Source organism: Protomyctophum bolini (genome assembly GCF_963924005.1).
Source record: "Protomyctophum bolini genome assembly, chromosome: 9".
Classification (NCBI taxonomy): domain Eukaryota; kingdom Metazoa; phylum Chordata; class Actinopteri; order Myctophiformes; family Myctophidae; genus Protomyctophum; species Protomyctophum bolini.
This window is the reverse complement of record NC_137870.1, coordinates 36,309,513-36,328,185: the sequence shown is the minus strand read 5'-3', so window position 1 is coordinate 36,328,185 and position 18,673 is coordinate 36,309,513. Positions and strand designations below refer to the sequence as shown.

At 43.5% G+C, this 18,673-nt stretch overlaps 1 protein-coding gene across 3 annotated transcripts in view; it reads right to left on the bottom strand.

Annotated features, from left to right (window-relative positions):
* The window catches only part of grik4 (glutamate receptor, ionotropic, kainate 4), a 197,965-nt gene that overhangs the window by 19,846 nt on the left and 159,446 nt on the right, over positions 1-18,673 (bottom strand). For all 3 annotated transcript variants that reach the window (XM_080772183.1, XM_080772184.1, XM_080772185.1), the window contains 3 exons: positions 10,083-10,193; positions 4,241-4,444; positions 203-316 (listed from right to left, as the gene is read on the bottom strand). In XM_080772183.1, the coding sequence (XP_080628309.1) occupies positions 203-316; positions 4,241-4,444; positions 10,083-10,193 (429 nt within the window). The remainder of the gene's footprint in view (positions 1-202; positions 317-4,240; positions 4,445-10,082; positions 10,194-18,673) is intronic.

The following is an 18,673-nucleotide window of genomic DNA, read 5'->3' as shown; positions in this document are numbered from 1 at the left end:
TTTGACCCACCAGTTTTGGAGATATGGCTTATAGAGTAATGTCTTGCAGAAAACAGCGAGTTGAGAAAACAGGCTTGAAAGGTTCACTTCTGTGGTCTCTAACATTGCACCTAGCTACATGTTGTTAGGCGCGGCTGACCACCGGCTGTGGACTCTCAGCTGTGCGTATGGATTAACAGGGAGGGGCTGAAGGTTAACTCACCAGGCGCACTCGGTACATGATGCTGATGCCCAGAGTCATGTAGGGTTTGGAGAAATCAATGACCTTCTCACGTTCTGCTGTGATGGTCAGGCCCGCCACTGCTAGGTCAGCTTTCTGAAAAACACACACACACACACACACACACACACACACACACACACACACACACACACACACACACACACACACACACACACACACACACACACACACACACACACACACACACACACACACACACACACACACACACACACACACACACACACACACACACACACAGGTTTTTCACAACGGGTCTACTACTACCACATAATATCTAATGTTCCACACAATCTGAGGCTATACCAAAGGGTGAGATCTATTTGTAGGTCACTAGTGTCGCTGCATCATCGCATTATTGTGTCATGACAGACTCAATTACGCATGAAACCCAACCAGGCGCACAAGCATAAGTGCAACGGACACTGGTTTTCTTTGGCTCCATGTTGATGAATGCACTCCGGCCTCACTGGCCACGCGCGGACCATCCGTTCAGAATACAAATGCATATAATATCCCAGGGTTACCAGATGTCCCACTGTGGCCGAGTTTGGCGAAAACAGTCGTGACCCAAACCTGCACACACAGATGGCGTGTGCAACGCCTTTTTGGAGGCTCCCTAATATGGTTAACAAACTTTTAAAATAGCCATCGTGAATGAGAAATGAGCCGATGTTGAGCAACTGCATGGCTTATTCCTCACACAAGAAAATGACCAACTCTGGCATACCAGACTTGTCACCCGAGCTCTCTCTGAAAAGACCCCGTAGGGAGGAATCCCAGAGTGGAGAGTATAGTACTATCAAACAGTTTTTGGAATGTACAGGTGAAGAGACAGAATATAAGAGAAAGAGAGAGACTGAGGGGAAGGATATAATGCATGAGATGAGATATAGTGAATATGTATGAAAGGGACTGAGAGAGAGTGAATACATATGAGATAATATGCGAATGAATATGAGAGGAAGAGCGAAAGTCAGATAATATACTGTAGATGACAGATTGACAGAATACATATGAGAGGGAGAGAGAGTGAATACATAATGAGAGAATATGTATGAAAGGGTGAAAGAGATAGACAATGATAGAGGGAGATATAATGTGTATGAGAAAGAGTTTGAAAGAGAGAGAGCAATACAGAATGAGAGAAAGTCAACATCTACTGACAGTGCATAAATGGCAGAATAAAAGTAGAAATAGAAAAGTGTAGAATGTTCATTAACATTGATGTCAGTGCTGTACTTCTATGGGAGAGGATGTTCAGTTATCGCTATATGGAGGTCTGGGGGGTGTTTATTCAATTCCATAGAATCCATACCCTCATTAGTATACTGTATAAAATAAATCAGTCAATTGCTTTCTGTTGCTGGATATAATGTAAGCTATGTTACCTCATATCTCATGAGTCATGACTAGTCTCTAAAGTCAGTAATTATAAATCTCATCTCAGCTTTTGTATTTATGTATGTGTTTTTAATCTATGGAAGTTGTTCTGCATGCCTGGTCGATCAATTGTTCGGACGGACAGATGGACCCATATCCACCTGTCGCAATGCATTTCATACTGCATAGTGCATACTACATGGTTTGCAGTCGCAGACAGGTCCAGATATCTAGGCATGCCAGATTTCTGGGGCGCTCTGTGAGGCATCATGCTTTGCTCACGTCTTTGAACCAGTCACACACCAGGCAAAACCTGCATGCATGGGGGGGTGAACGCTCATTTGCCTCCGATGTGAGTCTTTGTTCGCTTGATTTGCAAGCTCCAACACAATTTCATTGAGTGGATAAATTGAGCTATAATCGTGTACTGTAAACGAACTCAGCAGGAGGACCCTTTTTTAGCATGAGGCAGATGGGTGAAATGGCAATTTCCTGAGGCACTTTTATGTTTGCCTGTCTGCTTGGAGCAACACTCAAATATACTTCTCCAAAATAAAATGTTATGCTTGTCTTTTTCACATCGTTAAGAATCCCTTTAAAGGATAATTCCATCCTAGAAGGCTTTCTTACCTTTATTTGTAGTTGTTACGTCCTCACCAAAGAGGTCCATGTGTTATTTTGTGCAAAAGCGCATTATTGGCTATTTCCCCTAATATAAACCCTCAATGGGGGTTGGGTTTTTGTGGTAATTCGCTTATTTCCTTCGAAATGAGTAGTGAAGTGTGCCGCTTGGGATACTATTTACATCAAGAAGAGAGGATATATAAAATAAATTGCCAATAATGCGCTTTTGCACAAAATAACACCTGGACTGTTGGGGACGTAACAACTACAAATAAAGGTAAGAAAGCCTTCTAGTATGGAATTCTCCTTTAAGTGGTTTATTTTAGTACATTTTATGCATACAAACTAACACGTTAACAATTCAACCATTGTCAGAAATCTGAATCAGAAAATCTGAATCAGAAAGTGTTCTTCAACTAGATACCCAAACTGACACTTTCAATGTAATGTACCGTTTTATTTTTACACTGAGACACATTTCTCATTTTCAGACAATTTTCAGATGTGCAAACTATTATTTGTTCTATCTTCCCAAGATCATTTTATACCATCTGCCCTTGGTGTTATTATTTTTGCCTGAGACAAAACTGCACCTCCCTCGCAAGGACATCAGTTTGATCTTGGGAGAAATTACAGTTTGGCGGCTTTTCTTCTCTGACACTGCGAAAAATCACCAGTACGTCCGTGGGCAGTATAGCTGCTCCTGAAGCTAATGAAAACAATAATTTGATTTTGGACCATGATCAAATCCTCCTCCAACACAACCACCCACAATATATTCAGCCTACTCAACCCTTTTTCTGTTCCTGAACATACCAAAAGTCTGTAGCTGTCTGCACCCTGTCTGCCATGCCACTGCTCTTTACACCTTTTTGTCTGATTCTCCACTACAGGGCCATACAATTCACGATGGAGTACAGACTGCAGTGGGAATGCGGAGTGAGTCTGCAGTCCTGACTGAGGGGGAGGTGAGGGATCATCCCACAGCTTGGGAGCCAGGAGGGAGAATAGTTAGGACACCTAGATAGATGGCCAGAGTGTCATAGGGATTTAGGGAAGGAATTCAGGGACAGACGTCCTGTGTTATAGCTGAGATAACTTACAGAGGGGACAAGTTGTGATATTAATAATATCAGGCACTTCTTTATTCCCTTGATTGCTTTGCCCTCCATTAGCCCATAGGATTAAGACAGATGACTTCTTCAGATCCATTCCTGCAGCTCCCTCTCTTTCATGTACCCCTTCTCTCTTCTTTCTCCCTCTCCTCAGTCCAGTACACATCCCCCCCATGCTCTCATGTCAACTGCCTCATCTAACCAACCCCTGCCTGTTAACAGCTACAAGCAGCAGGGCTGGAAGGCAGTAAAACCGTCACTGATTCAGAAATCAAACCTTGTTAAGGTCATTGCTGGCTTAATAGGAAAGGAGCTGACAGGAAACTAGCCACCAACAGGCTTTTTAAATATAAAACGTATAACCTGCAAAGGGCAAGTGCTCCGGTGAAAAATGGAAGTATATGACAGGGAGGAAAATTGGCTTTCTGTTTGACTGTGAGAAATATGAACGCAGTCTGCTTTACTGTACCTGCCTGTGTATCTGCCGGGCTTTGTCTGGATGGATGTCTGGCTGCATAGCTGCACTCAGGTGTGCAAAAGTGCCATTTGTGAATGCACATTATTAAAGATGGGGTGCTGTGACCCCCCCCCTCCCGAAAACGTGATCATCAGGTACTATGATAAGGGGTTAGGGTTATGATGTCACAAAAAATATATATATTTTCGATTGGGCCTTTTGACTCAAAGGCTTTCAGTTTTCAGGGAGAAACCAAAAATACATAATATTTGAATATTCTAACCACACCTGGGGCTCTATTAGAGTAATGTTAACTCCATAGACACAGATACAAAACAGAAAATAAACTAAGCCATCGCAGGCACCCCAACTACACAGTATAAACACTGCCATGTTTCCATGTGATCTCCATCTTACCCTTGCCATGAGCTCTCCAACCATGCCAGTCCAGGTACCATTAGCTCCAGCGACACCGTACACCCCATCTCCCACCAGCCGGATACGGTACTTGAACTTCAGGATGTCTGCCAGCTCCATCAGCATGTCCACACAGAAGCCCTCGTATCGCTCATTCCCCTCTAGTTCATGGTGGTTCGATCGCAGCATCACATATGGATTCTCCTACAAAACACCATTCAGGTTTGATTACACACACTCAGGCCACTGACACACTTTCACCTTTGGTTAGATAGAAGAACCTGGAGCCTGACGTTTAGCTGGAACTGTCCACTAGTCTATGAAAGGTGAGAGCAAGATTTTGTAAATCAGGTGCAGACATATAAATGCTAATCTGTTCCAGAAAAAAGCACATTGGCTGGGTTTCCCAAACGCCTACCAGGCCTACCAGGCCTCAGGCCTGAGACCTACCATTGCGTGGCACGAATTGTCTATGTTCACAGGCTTCTGTGTGCATCTGAGCATGTGCAGCACTACAAGTCTTACACCATTATGCGTTTGGGAAACCCAGCCAATGTCTCTTTCACACTGCAGTTTCATGCACAACAACCTGCACCCCCACCTCCTTATTTACTGCCTCTGTCTCTGAGCGAACCAACTCGCTGTTCAACTGTCTCCTAATATATGGCTTATGTTGTCATGTTGATCTAGTAGGGTGATTTAAGGAACCACAGGGTGAACATTTTTGCTTGCCATGTTATTCTTTTTCAAATAATGCAACTGTCAAGTCAGTGTTCACATGCTGCACTACATCATAAACAAACAGGAGCACTACATTCTGGTGACATCAACATTAACAACCAATGATTGAGTGATTGTATACCCTTCTTAATCATCTGACATTCTCCACCCTGTTACCAATGATTGAGTGATTGCATACCATTCTTAAATTCTCCACCATGTTACCAATGATTGAGTGATTGCATACCATTCTTAAATTCTCCACCCTGTTACCAATGATTGAGTGATTGTATACCCTTCTTAATCATCTGACATTCTCCACCCTGTTATAAATATTGAAATCAGAACAAAACAGAGGTCAAACAATGTTGAATTGTTTTCGTTCAAGCTCAAAGACCAAAAGCAATAAGCATGATGTGATGGCAATACAATCTCAAAGAATGTCACAACAGCCTGGGCCATGGCTCAATGGTCCAGGCACCTTGGCTGGTATAAAAGCAAAAAATAAATAAAGAATGTCACAACACATTGTATTGTAATAGTAGCTCTGCTACTTTTGATACTTTTAAAACAAAACAGCGATGATATTCAGCATAATCCAACACACCTCAATACTTAGCAATGGGTACTTCGCCCTTTTCCAGTCTCAAAAATACAATTTCTCCCACTTCAATCCACAATCCACACGCGCTCTTCACCATTTCAGCCATTTTTAAACGGTTGTGTTGAGAAGGCAGACAAAGCAGCAAGTGCTGTGCTGCAGAACAAGAGAGCAGGGTTTTAAAGCTGTTGTTATCCTCACAGCTGGATGTGTTCTATTGTACAGTGGCTGGTTGTCATTTTAAGCCCAGTGCCACTGCAATATTCACAGGTGGGTGAGCTTTTTTGTACAGTGACCAGTGCTCTTTTGTACAGTTGTCTGCTGATGGATTTGCCTCAGAGAATAATTGCCATAATAGTCGTGTCACAATTGGGAGCAGAGAGAATTTAGTGCACAGCGGGTGGCACAGCTGCTACTATAAAATGGTAAATGGTGCCTTTCCCCACACACTTCACATTGTGGACACACACTTCACAATGTGGACACACACACACACACACACACACACACACACACACACACACACACACACACACACACACACACACACACACACACACACACACACACACACACACACACACACACACACACACACACACACACACACACACACACACACACACACACACACACACACACACACACACACACACACACACACACACACACACACACACACACACACACACACACCCCAACGGCAGAGTCAACGCTGCAAGTCACTAACCCCCTGTCGCAATTGTATACACTGTAATCAGTGTCATTTTTACACCCACATTCGGGGGAAAAAATATGCAGTTAAGGTAGGATTTCATGCAAAACGTGTGGTATACCTTTTGAAATGCCTCGTGTGGCCTGTGTTATGTGGGGAATACTATCAGGGAAATTAAAACCAGGTTCTCAGAGCATAAAAGTTCCATTCGGAATAAAGAATGAGAAATCTTCTGTTGCAAGACATTTTAATGCTGTGGGTCATGCAGTCAGCACTTTGAGGTTCCAGGGGATTGAAGTCGTGAACCCCTTAAAAAGAAGGGGTGATGGGGACAGAGCGTTACTCCAGAGGGAGGCCTAATGGATTCATACACTCCAGACAGAGCATCCCAAAGGTCTCAATGAGGAGCTGCTTCCTTTAGAGGTTAGTCATAATCGGCCACATTCATCCATCCATCCATCTACAACCGCTTATCCGTAGTCGGGTCGCGGGGGCAACAGCTCCACCAGAGAGCTCCAGACTTCCCTCTCCAGAGCAACATTAGTACATTCCATATGTTGATCTGACCTCATCAAACCCTGTACACTCAAGACACGCTCCATATATGGCCAGCACAGAATTTATTCCATAGGTTGATCTGACCCCCCATACGAAAGCGCCAGCACTCGCCCAGCAGCCTGCCGTCACCCAGGCTGATGCGTGCACGCGACATCGCCTTCAGGGCGAGGTCGCTTCTCGCCCGCAGGGTGTCTTACTATCAACTATTCTGTGTGGAATAACCATCTCACCTCACCCTCTCGCCATTACATGGTTTATCCAGCATGATAATGATAATTTAGACCAGTGGTTTCAATATTGTTGGGGCTAAGATGCAACAAAGGTCAAACCTAAATATTTCTCTCATCATTTAGTATTATTAACTAAGCGAGTGATAACTCAATCACATACAGGCAACACCTCTGATACGAAGAGTCTGTAAAAAAGGAGCATTTTACAGCGAAGCACTGAACTGGCCGGCCGACTGTTCATCCAGCCAGCCAGTGCACTGTAGCACTCTATGAATGTCAATCTGTATGTCTGTTTATTAACTCATTAAAGCAGCCATCCATGCCACCTCACTGGCCTATTGCGAAACCTCTGCAATGCATAATGCTCAAGGGTTAGCACAAGGTACAATATAAATGCTAATTTCATAGCTCACACACTGTCGTAACTCTTCAAGCAATGCAGCCAAGCCTGGAGGAGCCAGACACTTTCCCCTTCCTTCCGTTCAATGGCAAAACAGACTTATTAAAGAGGTGATATTTAATTGGCCGGTTTACACATTACCCCGGCCACAGGAGAGGGAAGGGACAAGAAAACATGCCGCTTTCAATTAATGGGTCTTCACACCCACTGAGCAGAGGTCATGGAACATGCATGTGCATGTCCCTCTACTACACTTATCTAAAGGACGACCAATACTCTTTCTAGCTTCACTTGATGATTGATGGAGTAAAAAGCATTCTATATTTATCTCAAAGTGGCCGTGCCATCAGGAGTCTAAACCTCGCTTTCAGAGTGCACTAAGAAATACAGCCTGCTTTCTCTCTCCATCATTCTCTTCCTTCTCCATGTTAACTTCAAACTAATAAAATTACACCTGGCACCAACCTATCAATCACATTAATAAAAACCCAGAGGCGATCAATAACACAGGGACTGACTGGCTACTATCCACACAACGGAAGAAATGTGTGTGTGTGTGTGTGTGTGTGTGTGTGTGTGTGTGTGTGTGTGTGTGTGTGTGTGTGTGTGTGTGTGTGTGTGTGTGCGCGTGCGTGCGTGCGTGCGTGTGTGCTTCTGGTCATAACAGTTGTTGTCGACCCCTCTGCAATTACATTTTCTGGAGCAGAAAATGAAAGTAGAAAACTGCTGTCTTCCATGAAAGACAAATTGCAAACACATTCCATCTATTGTAGTTGTTTCTGCACACCACAGCAGAGAGACATTAGAGCAGTGTGTTTGAATATATAAAAAGTCGACATTTAAAAATAAATCAATTCCCAGCTCTTATTCCCAGGCCACATGCACGCCCACACACACGCCCACGCCCACGCCCCCACACACACACACACACACACACACACACACACACACACACACACACACACACACACACACACACACACACACACACACACACACACACACACACACACACACACACACACACACACACACACACAATCTCACAGAGCTCAGCAGAAACATGAACACATTAAATCAGTATAGAGAAGGATTCTTCTCCACATTTTACTGTACATCTTTGACCATTTTAACCTTGAACGGGTGCATAAGACCATGCAGCGATCTAAGGTTTTAACCTTGAACTGGTGCATAAGACCATGCAGCGATCTAAGGTTTTAACCTTGAACGGGTGCATAAGACCATGCAGCGATCTAAGGTTTTAACCTTGAACGGGTGCATAAGACCATGCAGCGATCTAAGGTTTTAATGCCATGTCTATATAGATAATAACGAACCATAATTAGAATGAATTAGAATTTCAGGAGAGAAAAGAGAACCTACAGACATAATCATTCATCAGTGTTCATTCATCTTAAGCCACTCTGGTATCCCACGGCCACTCCCGCTCCCACAGTTTTGAGTGGTGCAACCACTCCTATAGACAGCTATGTGTGTGGCTGTGTCCCTGGCTGTGTCCGAGCACGGAAATAGCGTTAATAGCGTATGTTCACCGCCAAGTGTCACTGTTGCACAGCCTAACACACAGACACACACAGGGCATGGAAGAGGGCTTGTACAGTACAGTACAGTACAGTACAGTATGGAAATATTGTCTCATTTGTAAACATGCCACCTCCACAACCACTCTACACCCTTTATTCTCCCCCTGCTGCTCCTGCATGTTTACTATTTAGTCTTTTATAATGTATTTATTGCGTTCACCACCATGTTTCTGTTTACCAATTACCATCACATAAAAGGAGATCAGAGCCAGTTCATGGTCGTCTGTCTGTGTGGGTGCTGTCTGAAAGGCTGGAAGAAGACTTTGATGTAGCTTCACAGTAACTCTCATTAAGTCAAACAATCTCCTTAGATGTTGCTATAGCTCCCTAAAAGTTGAGTTTTATTTAGTATTGGAAATATTTTGGATAGATTTTTGTTCATGCTGTATCATTCCTTGGTTTAATCTTTCATTTAGCTAGTTTATTTTAAAGTTTCATTCAGATTTCTTTGCTTAAAAACCGTATCGTCCCGACCCGACCCTTTGGTGAGGTTTGGGCTTATGGCTGGCAAGCAATATCACTTCAAACACTGGTCATGTTCTAAGGTCAGTCAGACTACAGACTACTGCTTTGTACTGCTTCAAACACTGGTCATGTTCTAAGGTCAGTCAGACTACAGACTACTGCTTTGTACTGCTTCAAACACTGGTCATGTTCTAAGGTCAGTCAGACTACAGACTACTGCTTTGTACTGCTTCAAACACTGGTCATGTTCTAAGGTCAGTCAGACTACAGACTACTGCTTTGCTTCTGCAAAATGGGTTAAATGTTACTTTAGGCTAGGTATATTCTTCAGCTCAGTGGTTCCCAAACCCTTTATCTCGAGACCCAAAATAATAATTTGATGTCTCCCCAGAACCCAAACTATTGAAACTACAGTAGCAGATCTACAAGTTTGTAGATGTGTAGCCACTGAATTTAAAATTAGCTATCCATGAAACTATGGATTACATAATCAGATTTACATGATTTGTGTGTGTGTGTGTGTGTGTGTGTGTGTGTGCGTTTACTCACTAATATTGTTGTTATAGTAAGTGTGGTATTGAAGAGAGTGTCTGACACATTGATTGATGGCAGCTTCTTTCTCTCCATGGATAGTCCATCTTCAGAGTGCCACTGGCCAATCTGCAAACACACACACACACACACACACACACACACACACACACACACACACACACACACACACACACACACACACACACACACACACACACACACACACACACACACACACACACACACACACACACACACACACACACACAGTTATTACGCTTTGAAATAGGGACAATATCACTCACCTTCACTATCCTCTTAAGAGAAGAATTTACATGACCTTCACAAAGACGGGGCAAAAGGATAGAGGGGGAGAGCACTTGTGTTCAGTGTTCAAAAACGATTGGAACGATTGGATAGAGCATGTGTTCAATCAGAGTCGACACATTCAGTAAGACAATTACTGGTCAATCTCATGAAGCAGACACACACACAGTGATGTAAATAGGTTTTCAATGTAATGAGTCACGGGATGCAGGGATGGCATTTTAGATGAGTCCCAGGGACATTTTATGAGTCCCACTTCATGAGTGCCATTTTTTACAAATTGCAGCATTAAACTCCCATTTCATGTCATATGGTTATATTCATTTCAACAGAAGAATAAAATAATGATTATTGTAATAGTAGTACAGTAGTGCATCCCGTGGATGCAGAGGTCATTGTTTTATTGCGTGCCTTAACTATAAACTGCATTTTGGGATGCAAAATGCACCCTATTTTAATCTCTGCACACATCAGATCCTCAGTAGAGCTCCAGCAAGGCTTCACACTCCTTGCCACTCCACTCGTTCTGCCTGTATTGTACTTTCATTTTGCCACTTCTGTTTATCCAGTATGTACAGGTCAAGGTCAGTATGTACAAATCTACTGTAGCCTAGTCGTTGTCAAATCATCAAGTCTCCCGCGGTATGGCCACAGAATATGTGTGTGTGTGTGTGTGTGTGTGTGTGTGTGTGTCCCGCAGTGGCTCAGGAGGTCGAGTGGAAACCGGAAGGCTCCCAGTTCGATCCCGGGCTCCCAGAGAGTTACTGTTAGTGTCGACGTGTCTTTGAGCAAGACGCTGAACCCCTAATTTCTCCCGATGAGCAGGTTGGTGTCCTTGCATGGTTTCCTCCGCCATCGGTGTATGAATGTGTGTGAACGGGTGAATGTAATTAGCGCACAATAATTGTATTGCGCCTTGGATAAAGGCACCATAGGCTATAAATGCACCATTTACCATTTATTTGATAGTTCTGGTGGTGCACTCGATGCACACGTTCACATTCACTGGACGTGTTGTGAAAGTGCCGTTCTTGATTGCGTTCGGTACTGGTCATGGTCACTGCCTGTATACCCTCTCCCAATCCCCCATCTGACGCTCCCCTCTCCCAATTGCCAATCTGCCTTGATCACTCGGAGTGGAATGACCTGAGAGGTCCGCCTGAGCCCAGTCTGTGAGTGCTATAGAGTGTTTATTTTCTGTGTCCATGTTCGAGTGTTGCGCATTGTCGTCGTAGTTTTATTGTTTGTATACGTTTGTCTCAATAGTATGGATTAAGGTTATTCCTCGTCGCCAGAGTTTTGGTGTTTTGATTTTGAGAGTCTTGACAAGGCCTTCCTGACGTTATTATCATATATACAGTAAAATACATTAATGTGTGATGTGTTGCTACTGTACAGCTACTGTATGTGTACTGTGTATCTGACAGACTGAGTTATGATATGATCAGAATAACGTGTTTATTAACAGGTACTTCTGTCATTTTAAACACAGCACCAAAGTCTGATTTCCCTTACATTTTCGCCAGAAACATATACTGTATCAAATATGACTGACTTTTGGAACACAATGTCTATATGAGACGATTAGAGACGATAGAGAAACACTTCTGTGATGCAGGCGATGAACGAGGACTTCTTTACTCTATTGCTTTTTGCACGATTTTGTAACCCATTTTTCACCCTTGTGTCAATCATCTACTGTGATCCTGGGTTCTACACACCCTCCGCCAACCTGGGGAGAGCAACGGACTTAACTCATGCTTCCTTCATGCTTGAGTGTCCAAGTTGCTCCTTTACACCTGACAGGGGGGAGTTTCCCTGGTTGGACCTAGCGCGTGAAAGGAACACGTTATTCCAACCAGTTCCTTTCCCCTCCATCAGGCGCCCCGGCTGGCCAGGGGGAGGCAGTTTAGAGACCAGGATTACTGCATGTTTTTGTGAGGGTACCTACCCTAGGGGACACGGGGAGAACATGCAAACTCCACACAGAAAGGCCCTTTCGCCAACCCCCGCCTTCGGGTATGGGCACTGATGACACGGAGGAGGAAACACTTACTCTATTGCTTTAAACATACTGATGATCAAACACTTAAGTACAAGAATACCGTTTTCAGTTGTCATCATGAGTGGACAATTATTAACATAAGCCCCATTTAAATTAGTTCACAGTCAGCACACGCTTAAGCAATACTCTTTAAAGATTTGTGTTTAGTGTCATTATGAAGAAATAAATACAAAACACTTGCCCCAGGCCCCAGCTTGCATAGAACGTTTCCATCTGTTTCATTCAAGTCTAAATTGCAGAGTTTCTCAAGAGACTCTGGCATATTGAAGTTAATCAGTGCCTACATTTGATTTGTTTACACACTCATCTCCCGACACTGAACTTCTGGCAGAAAAGAGAATGCCCAGAATCAAAGACTACTTCTGAAAGAATGATCAAAAAGATCTTGCCGTCCAGAGAGAGAGAGAGAGAGTGAGCGAGAGAGAGAGAGATAGAGTAGAATATTAATTGCTTTGGCAATGTAAACATCATGTTTTCACATATTGCCAATAAGCTCATTTGAATTTAATTGAGAGAGAGAGACAGAGTACACAACACACCACAGACGTCACATAACAGATGACAGTCTCCAAGAACAGAGGGGCGTGGCCGTGGGTGGTTACATGATAACTAAGTACAGGCAAGTGTCAAGGGGCTTACATGAGAGAGAGAGAGAGAGAGAGAGAGAGAGAGAGAGAGAGAGAGAGAGAGAGAGAGAGAGAGAAAGAGAGAGAGAGAGAGAGAGAGAGAGAGAGCAATGTAAACAAAGCCCCAGTACTTCTGCAAACTCTAATCACTGGGCGGAAGCAGAGCCAGGATGTACCTATACTGTATAATGTATAAATCATGTGCCAGTCTTTGCAGAACGTAGGATGGTCCATCCTTTAGTGAAGACAATGTTCTGGCAGGTGGACTTTATATGAGATGAACGATTCAGCGCTGTTGGCAAGATGTCAGAAGCTTGACAGTTGGCTGTTTTTTTAATCAGTTGTTGATGTACAGTGAGGAAAACACACAGAACACGGTCTACAATGTCTGTGTCACTGCAGACAAAAAGCGCGCACGCACACACACACACACACACACACACACACACACACACACACACACACACACACACACAGTAAACACTATCAACACATTATCAACACATACAGTACAGGTCAGATGCCTTCTGTACAAACAGTTTTGTTATGTATTATTTAATGAGAAGCCTTTGAACAGGTTGAATGAAGCTATACTTCAAAGCAGTGTATGTTGTCAACCGTATCCCCCTCAGAACACATGTCCTCCCAGCCACGGTCCATCTCTAGTGGCCGTGCATGGAGAGTCACAAGGCTGACGGAGGGACATTAATGTTTACACTTTACTTTATTTTCTTTATCCTTCCTTCTCTGACTCCAAATCTCTTCTACTTCTTTCATGGAACGAGGGGAGTGAGAAGTCCTGCCTGGTCATACGCATGATCATGGGGGTCCTGTTTTTTTGGTGGGGGTGCCGTATTTAAGCAAACATTAAAATGTCCCCCCAGACATTGGGGGGGGGGGGGGGGGACTAGCGTCCCTCGAAAATGCCGCAACGCTTCTACTGCGAATCCATGACTGTATGGATCCTGGAGCCTAGATCGATATGCAGACCTGGCTGTGAAGGGCAGGGAAAGTGGCTGGAGGTTCGTAATCGTATGACGCTCAATGTTGCATCTGCTCATGGATCTATACACAGAGCAAGGGTTGACGGCCTGAGGGGCAATTGGCATATGAATAAGGCATAAAGCTAACAACATTTAGGTATGTGTTCAGGCTTAGGCCTGACGCAGAGAAGAGGATGCCCTTTTGATGCACACTATGCCTTCGGTGGGGGTGCGACAGGGATATAGAATCTTCCGGGAGGAACACCAACTGTACAGGTTAATGCAACTGTGCAGGATCATGTACGATACAGACACTGCCGGAGACTTGCACAAACAAATACACGCATGTACGTGTCCCGGTCCCGATCCACACAGTTTCAAGCAGCCTTGAAATCCGTTACGGTTGTTGGGGATTTTCTTTCTTTTTGATCTATTCTCAATCTCCAGCCGGCAAAGAGCAAAGACAGAAAAACAAAAGAGGGCTGCTGTCTCCCAGTGACTAAACCAGAGAGCTGCAGTGCTGACGCACATAGGATGACAATGTGTGTGTGTATAATGCCTGTGCCTGGGTATTAATGTAGAGGGAGGTGTGTGCTTGTATGATAGTTGCTTCTTCTATAGTCCTGCCTCAAAGCAGACCAGACGTATGCACGCTAGGGCATTAACGAGTTGAGTTTTTTCCAAGTCGACTTGTGGTCGACAGTGGCCTCTCCAATATGGCACAGTGTATGTATCATCTATATGGCAAAGCGCTGATTATCAAAACATAAAAATGTTATGTAAATACTAAACACTAATGTAAATACTAAACAGTGCAGGCACACACACAAGTGTGCGTTGTGCACTGGTACACAGACCAGAAAAGAGAACACAACAGGAGAGGGGGCATAATTGGCACACATAATTGGCACGCATTAACACTAGTGGCAGCAGGCCGACCTTCAGAACACAATAGAAGACATAGGTCTATATTAACATTACAGTTTGGCACATCATTACAATCTACTTATTTTCTGAGCCATGCAAATAAACAACAACCTGCACTGACCGGAGATGGAGAGATTCATGCGTCAAAGCTAAACCAGAAACAGGACAGTCATTGCGTCAGCACGGATGTAGCCTCGGAAACCCAGACATTTTATTTCCAGTACGGGGGGGGGGGGGGGGGGTATTGTTTAGGGATAAAGTTTGCGCACTTCTACCTGTTACGCAGTTCAAATTGGGACACCGCTGAGAGCCAGACACGGCTGCAGTTACATTTTTAATTAAGGACGCGTTCTGAATGCAATGCAAACTAATGGACGAGTGCGCTCTGGTGCGGAATCCAAAGGGAAAGAATGACTTCTGTCCGTGACAATAATCAATCCTACAGTTTGAATTATGTACACACACATAGAGAAAAAAATATGATGCATACATGATGCATACATTTTTGAATGCCCTAACGCACGCACACACGCACACACACACGCACACGCACACACACACACACACACACACACACACACACACACACACACACACACAATAGTAGAATAGTAGAATAGGGTATCAGAAGTGTCACCTTGGTGGTATCAGCTCAAGCTTCAGTCCTTATAGACTATTAGCTCTGCTCTACAAGTACTCATCTCTGCTGAAGCCTGAAGGCACAGAGAAAGATCCAAGCCAAGCCATGCTGAGCCAAGCTACACTGGAGACCTGTGGTGATAATGCTCCTCAATGAGGGAAATCTAAAGAGAGAGGCGGAGAGGAATCCATAGACACTCAATGCGCCCTCCCCCTCTCTATCCCATGATTTCCTCCTTCACATTGAGAAATCGAATCAAGTTCCTCAGCAGCAGTGGGCTCGTAATAGTGCTCTCTGTAGACTGGGCCCGATTTAATGGTTGGGGGAAGAAAAAAAGTACATGAGTGTAATAAAACACACAATATAATGTGCAACTCGGCTCCTCTAGCTGTGTCCCTGAAGAAGTTGAAGATATTCTACCAAAGAGCTTGTTACAAGTACACACTGCTACTAGTTATATTATGTAAGAGCTTGTTACAAGTACACACTGCTACTAGTTCTATGTAAGAGCTTGTTACAAGTACACACTGCTACTAGTTATATGTAAGAGCTTGTTACAAGTACACACTGCTACTAGTTATATTTAAGAGCTTGTTACAAGTACACACTGCTACTAGTTATATTTAAGAGCTTGTTACAAGTACACACTGCTACTAGTTATATTTAAGAGCTTGTTACAAGTACACACTGCTACTAGTTATATGTAAGAGCTTGTTACAAGTACACACTGCTACTAGTTAAATGTAAGAGCTTGTTACAAGTACACACTGCTACTAGTTATATTTAAAAGCTTGTTACAAGTACACACTGCTACTAGTTATATTTAAAAGCTTGTTACAAGTACACACTGCTACTAGTTGAAGAGCTTGTTACAAGTGCACACTGTTGCTACATTATAATAGTAGTAATAGTACTTCAGGAAAGAGCACATAGTCTACTTCAGTCAGTCTGTACTGTGCCTGAACAGGTCAACCTTTTGTCATGGAGGTGGAGAACACCTTTTATTTTGTTATTGTTAGTGCACAACCAATCAATATAGCAGCGGCTCATCGTTGTTGCTGCTGAGAGGTGTTGGGCGTTGGTGCTGGCTTGCTTTAAACACAACCAACTCAACAGGAGTGTTTGCTTTTGTTGAAAATAAAGTTTCATGCAGGGTCAATTAAATTCTGGATAGCGGTAGCCTTTGTCTAGCTGTGTCTATAATATTAAACAACTTTAACAGAACATTCCAATCTCCACTCTCCACATGAATTCAATGCAGATCAGCCCATATTGCTTCTAGATTTAAACACACCAACCCTTTTTTTAAAGCGTTGGCAGTTACAGGCTTTATCAATATCATTCAAACAAACCTATCACTGATCTGTAGCTATACTCAGTCAGGGGAATAAATTGAATGTTGGATGATTCAATGTCCTTGAGCTTTATGGGATTACAGTCACACACTGAGGAGCTGTTCGTTCAGCCTCTTCATAAAGGCATGAACACTTCTTGATGTACAGTAATGTCTTGTACAACCGAAGGGGTACGGCTGTTCCATGTTGTTACAGCAGACTGGAGAACTCTACAATCAATTAATTTGATTTTTAACCCAGAACACTTTTGGTGTTAGCATTATGTTATGCTTTAGCTATTGAAAAATAGCAGATCTACATGCGCTACGAGCTTGTAGGTCTGCTATTTTTGAAAAAATCTGTCAGGATATAGAAGACAATCTGATCTCAGGTCAAAATGGGTTAACTTGAGGACTTCCAGGGCGTGGCTTGGTAGTTGGTAGTACCCTCTGGGTGATTCAACCTGAGATGTGAGCTTTCAGATCCACTTGACCCCCTGGGAGTGTGCATTTTATACCTCCAAAATGGCAGCCAAAAAGCCCTTCACCCACGGCTCTCACTCTTTTCAGGGTGTTTTGCATCAGATGGGCATGGTTCAGGGTGTTTTGCATCAGATGGGCATGGTTTAGGGTGTTTTGCATCAGATGGGCATGGTTTAGGGTGTTTTGCATCAGATGGGCATGATTCAGGGTGTTTTGCATCAGATGGGCATGGTTCAGGGTGTTTTGCATCAGATGGGCATGGTTCAGGGAGTTTTGCATCAGATGGGCATGGTTTAGGCATTTTTTTCCCCTCAGCCGCCAGGCTGCTAAATGACTCTGGCTTCCCTCCCACCCCCGCCCCCTAGTGAGTGTCACCGGCACTATGACACCGGACAATGTTTGCACTATAATCATAACTCTGCACTTTATATTTATCATTCTTGCACGGTGTTGTCTTTGTGCAAACGCCAAAACAAATTCCTACAGTATGTGTGTTACACAATGGCTAATAAAGGAATCGGAATCTGAAGGGTTAAGGTACAGCATGGTGTATTTCTATGTGTGTATTTCTGTAAGGATAAAGTAAGGTTTAGGCATAGTTTTTGTGAGACTTCATGCCTGTTACGGAATTCATTCATCATTATACACTTGTGGATGTATACAAATCAGAGAGAGAGAGAGAGAGAGAGAGAGAGAGAGAGAGAGATTATGTAGCTTGTAGCCTATATCTATCGTCTGGATAGCATCTTGGTGAACTCTTGCAGTGTGTGATCCCTACTCGGCTATCAATCGTTTAGTGTGAAAGCCACAAAGATATAATGACAGTCGATTTAAAAAATATATACCGGTACTGTAGTGTGAAATACTCTGATGACTCACCGACAACTTTAAAACTCCTATATGTAGGTAGGTACCATAAGGAGATATTTCAGCACCAGAGACAGTGACTGTAGAGAGGTAAGGTTGCTAAGGAGATATTTCAGCACCAGGGACAGCGACGGCCGATAGGTAAGGGCCCTGGCCTGGGGTACATGAATCATCAAGTGAATAGCTCACAGCTGTGTTGGAAAAATACAAAACACTCCAGTCCGGGAAGAACTTTTGTTCAACATCCATTTGACTCTTTTCTGTTATTTTTCACAGGTTCCAGTCAGTGTGGAGGTGGAGGCAAAAAGGCCTGAAGTATCAGCTTGTGATGTGCATCTTATTCTGCCTTTATGTG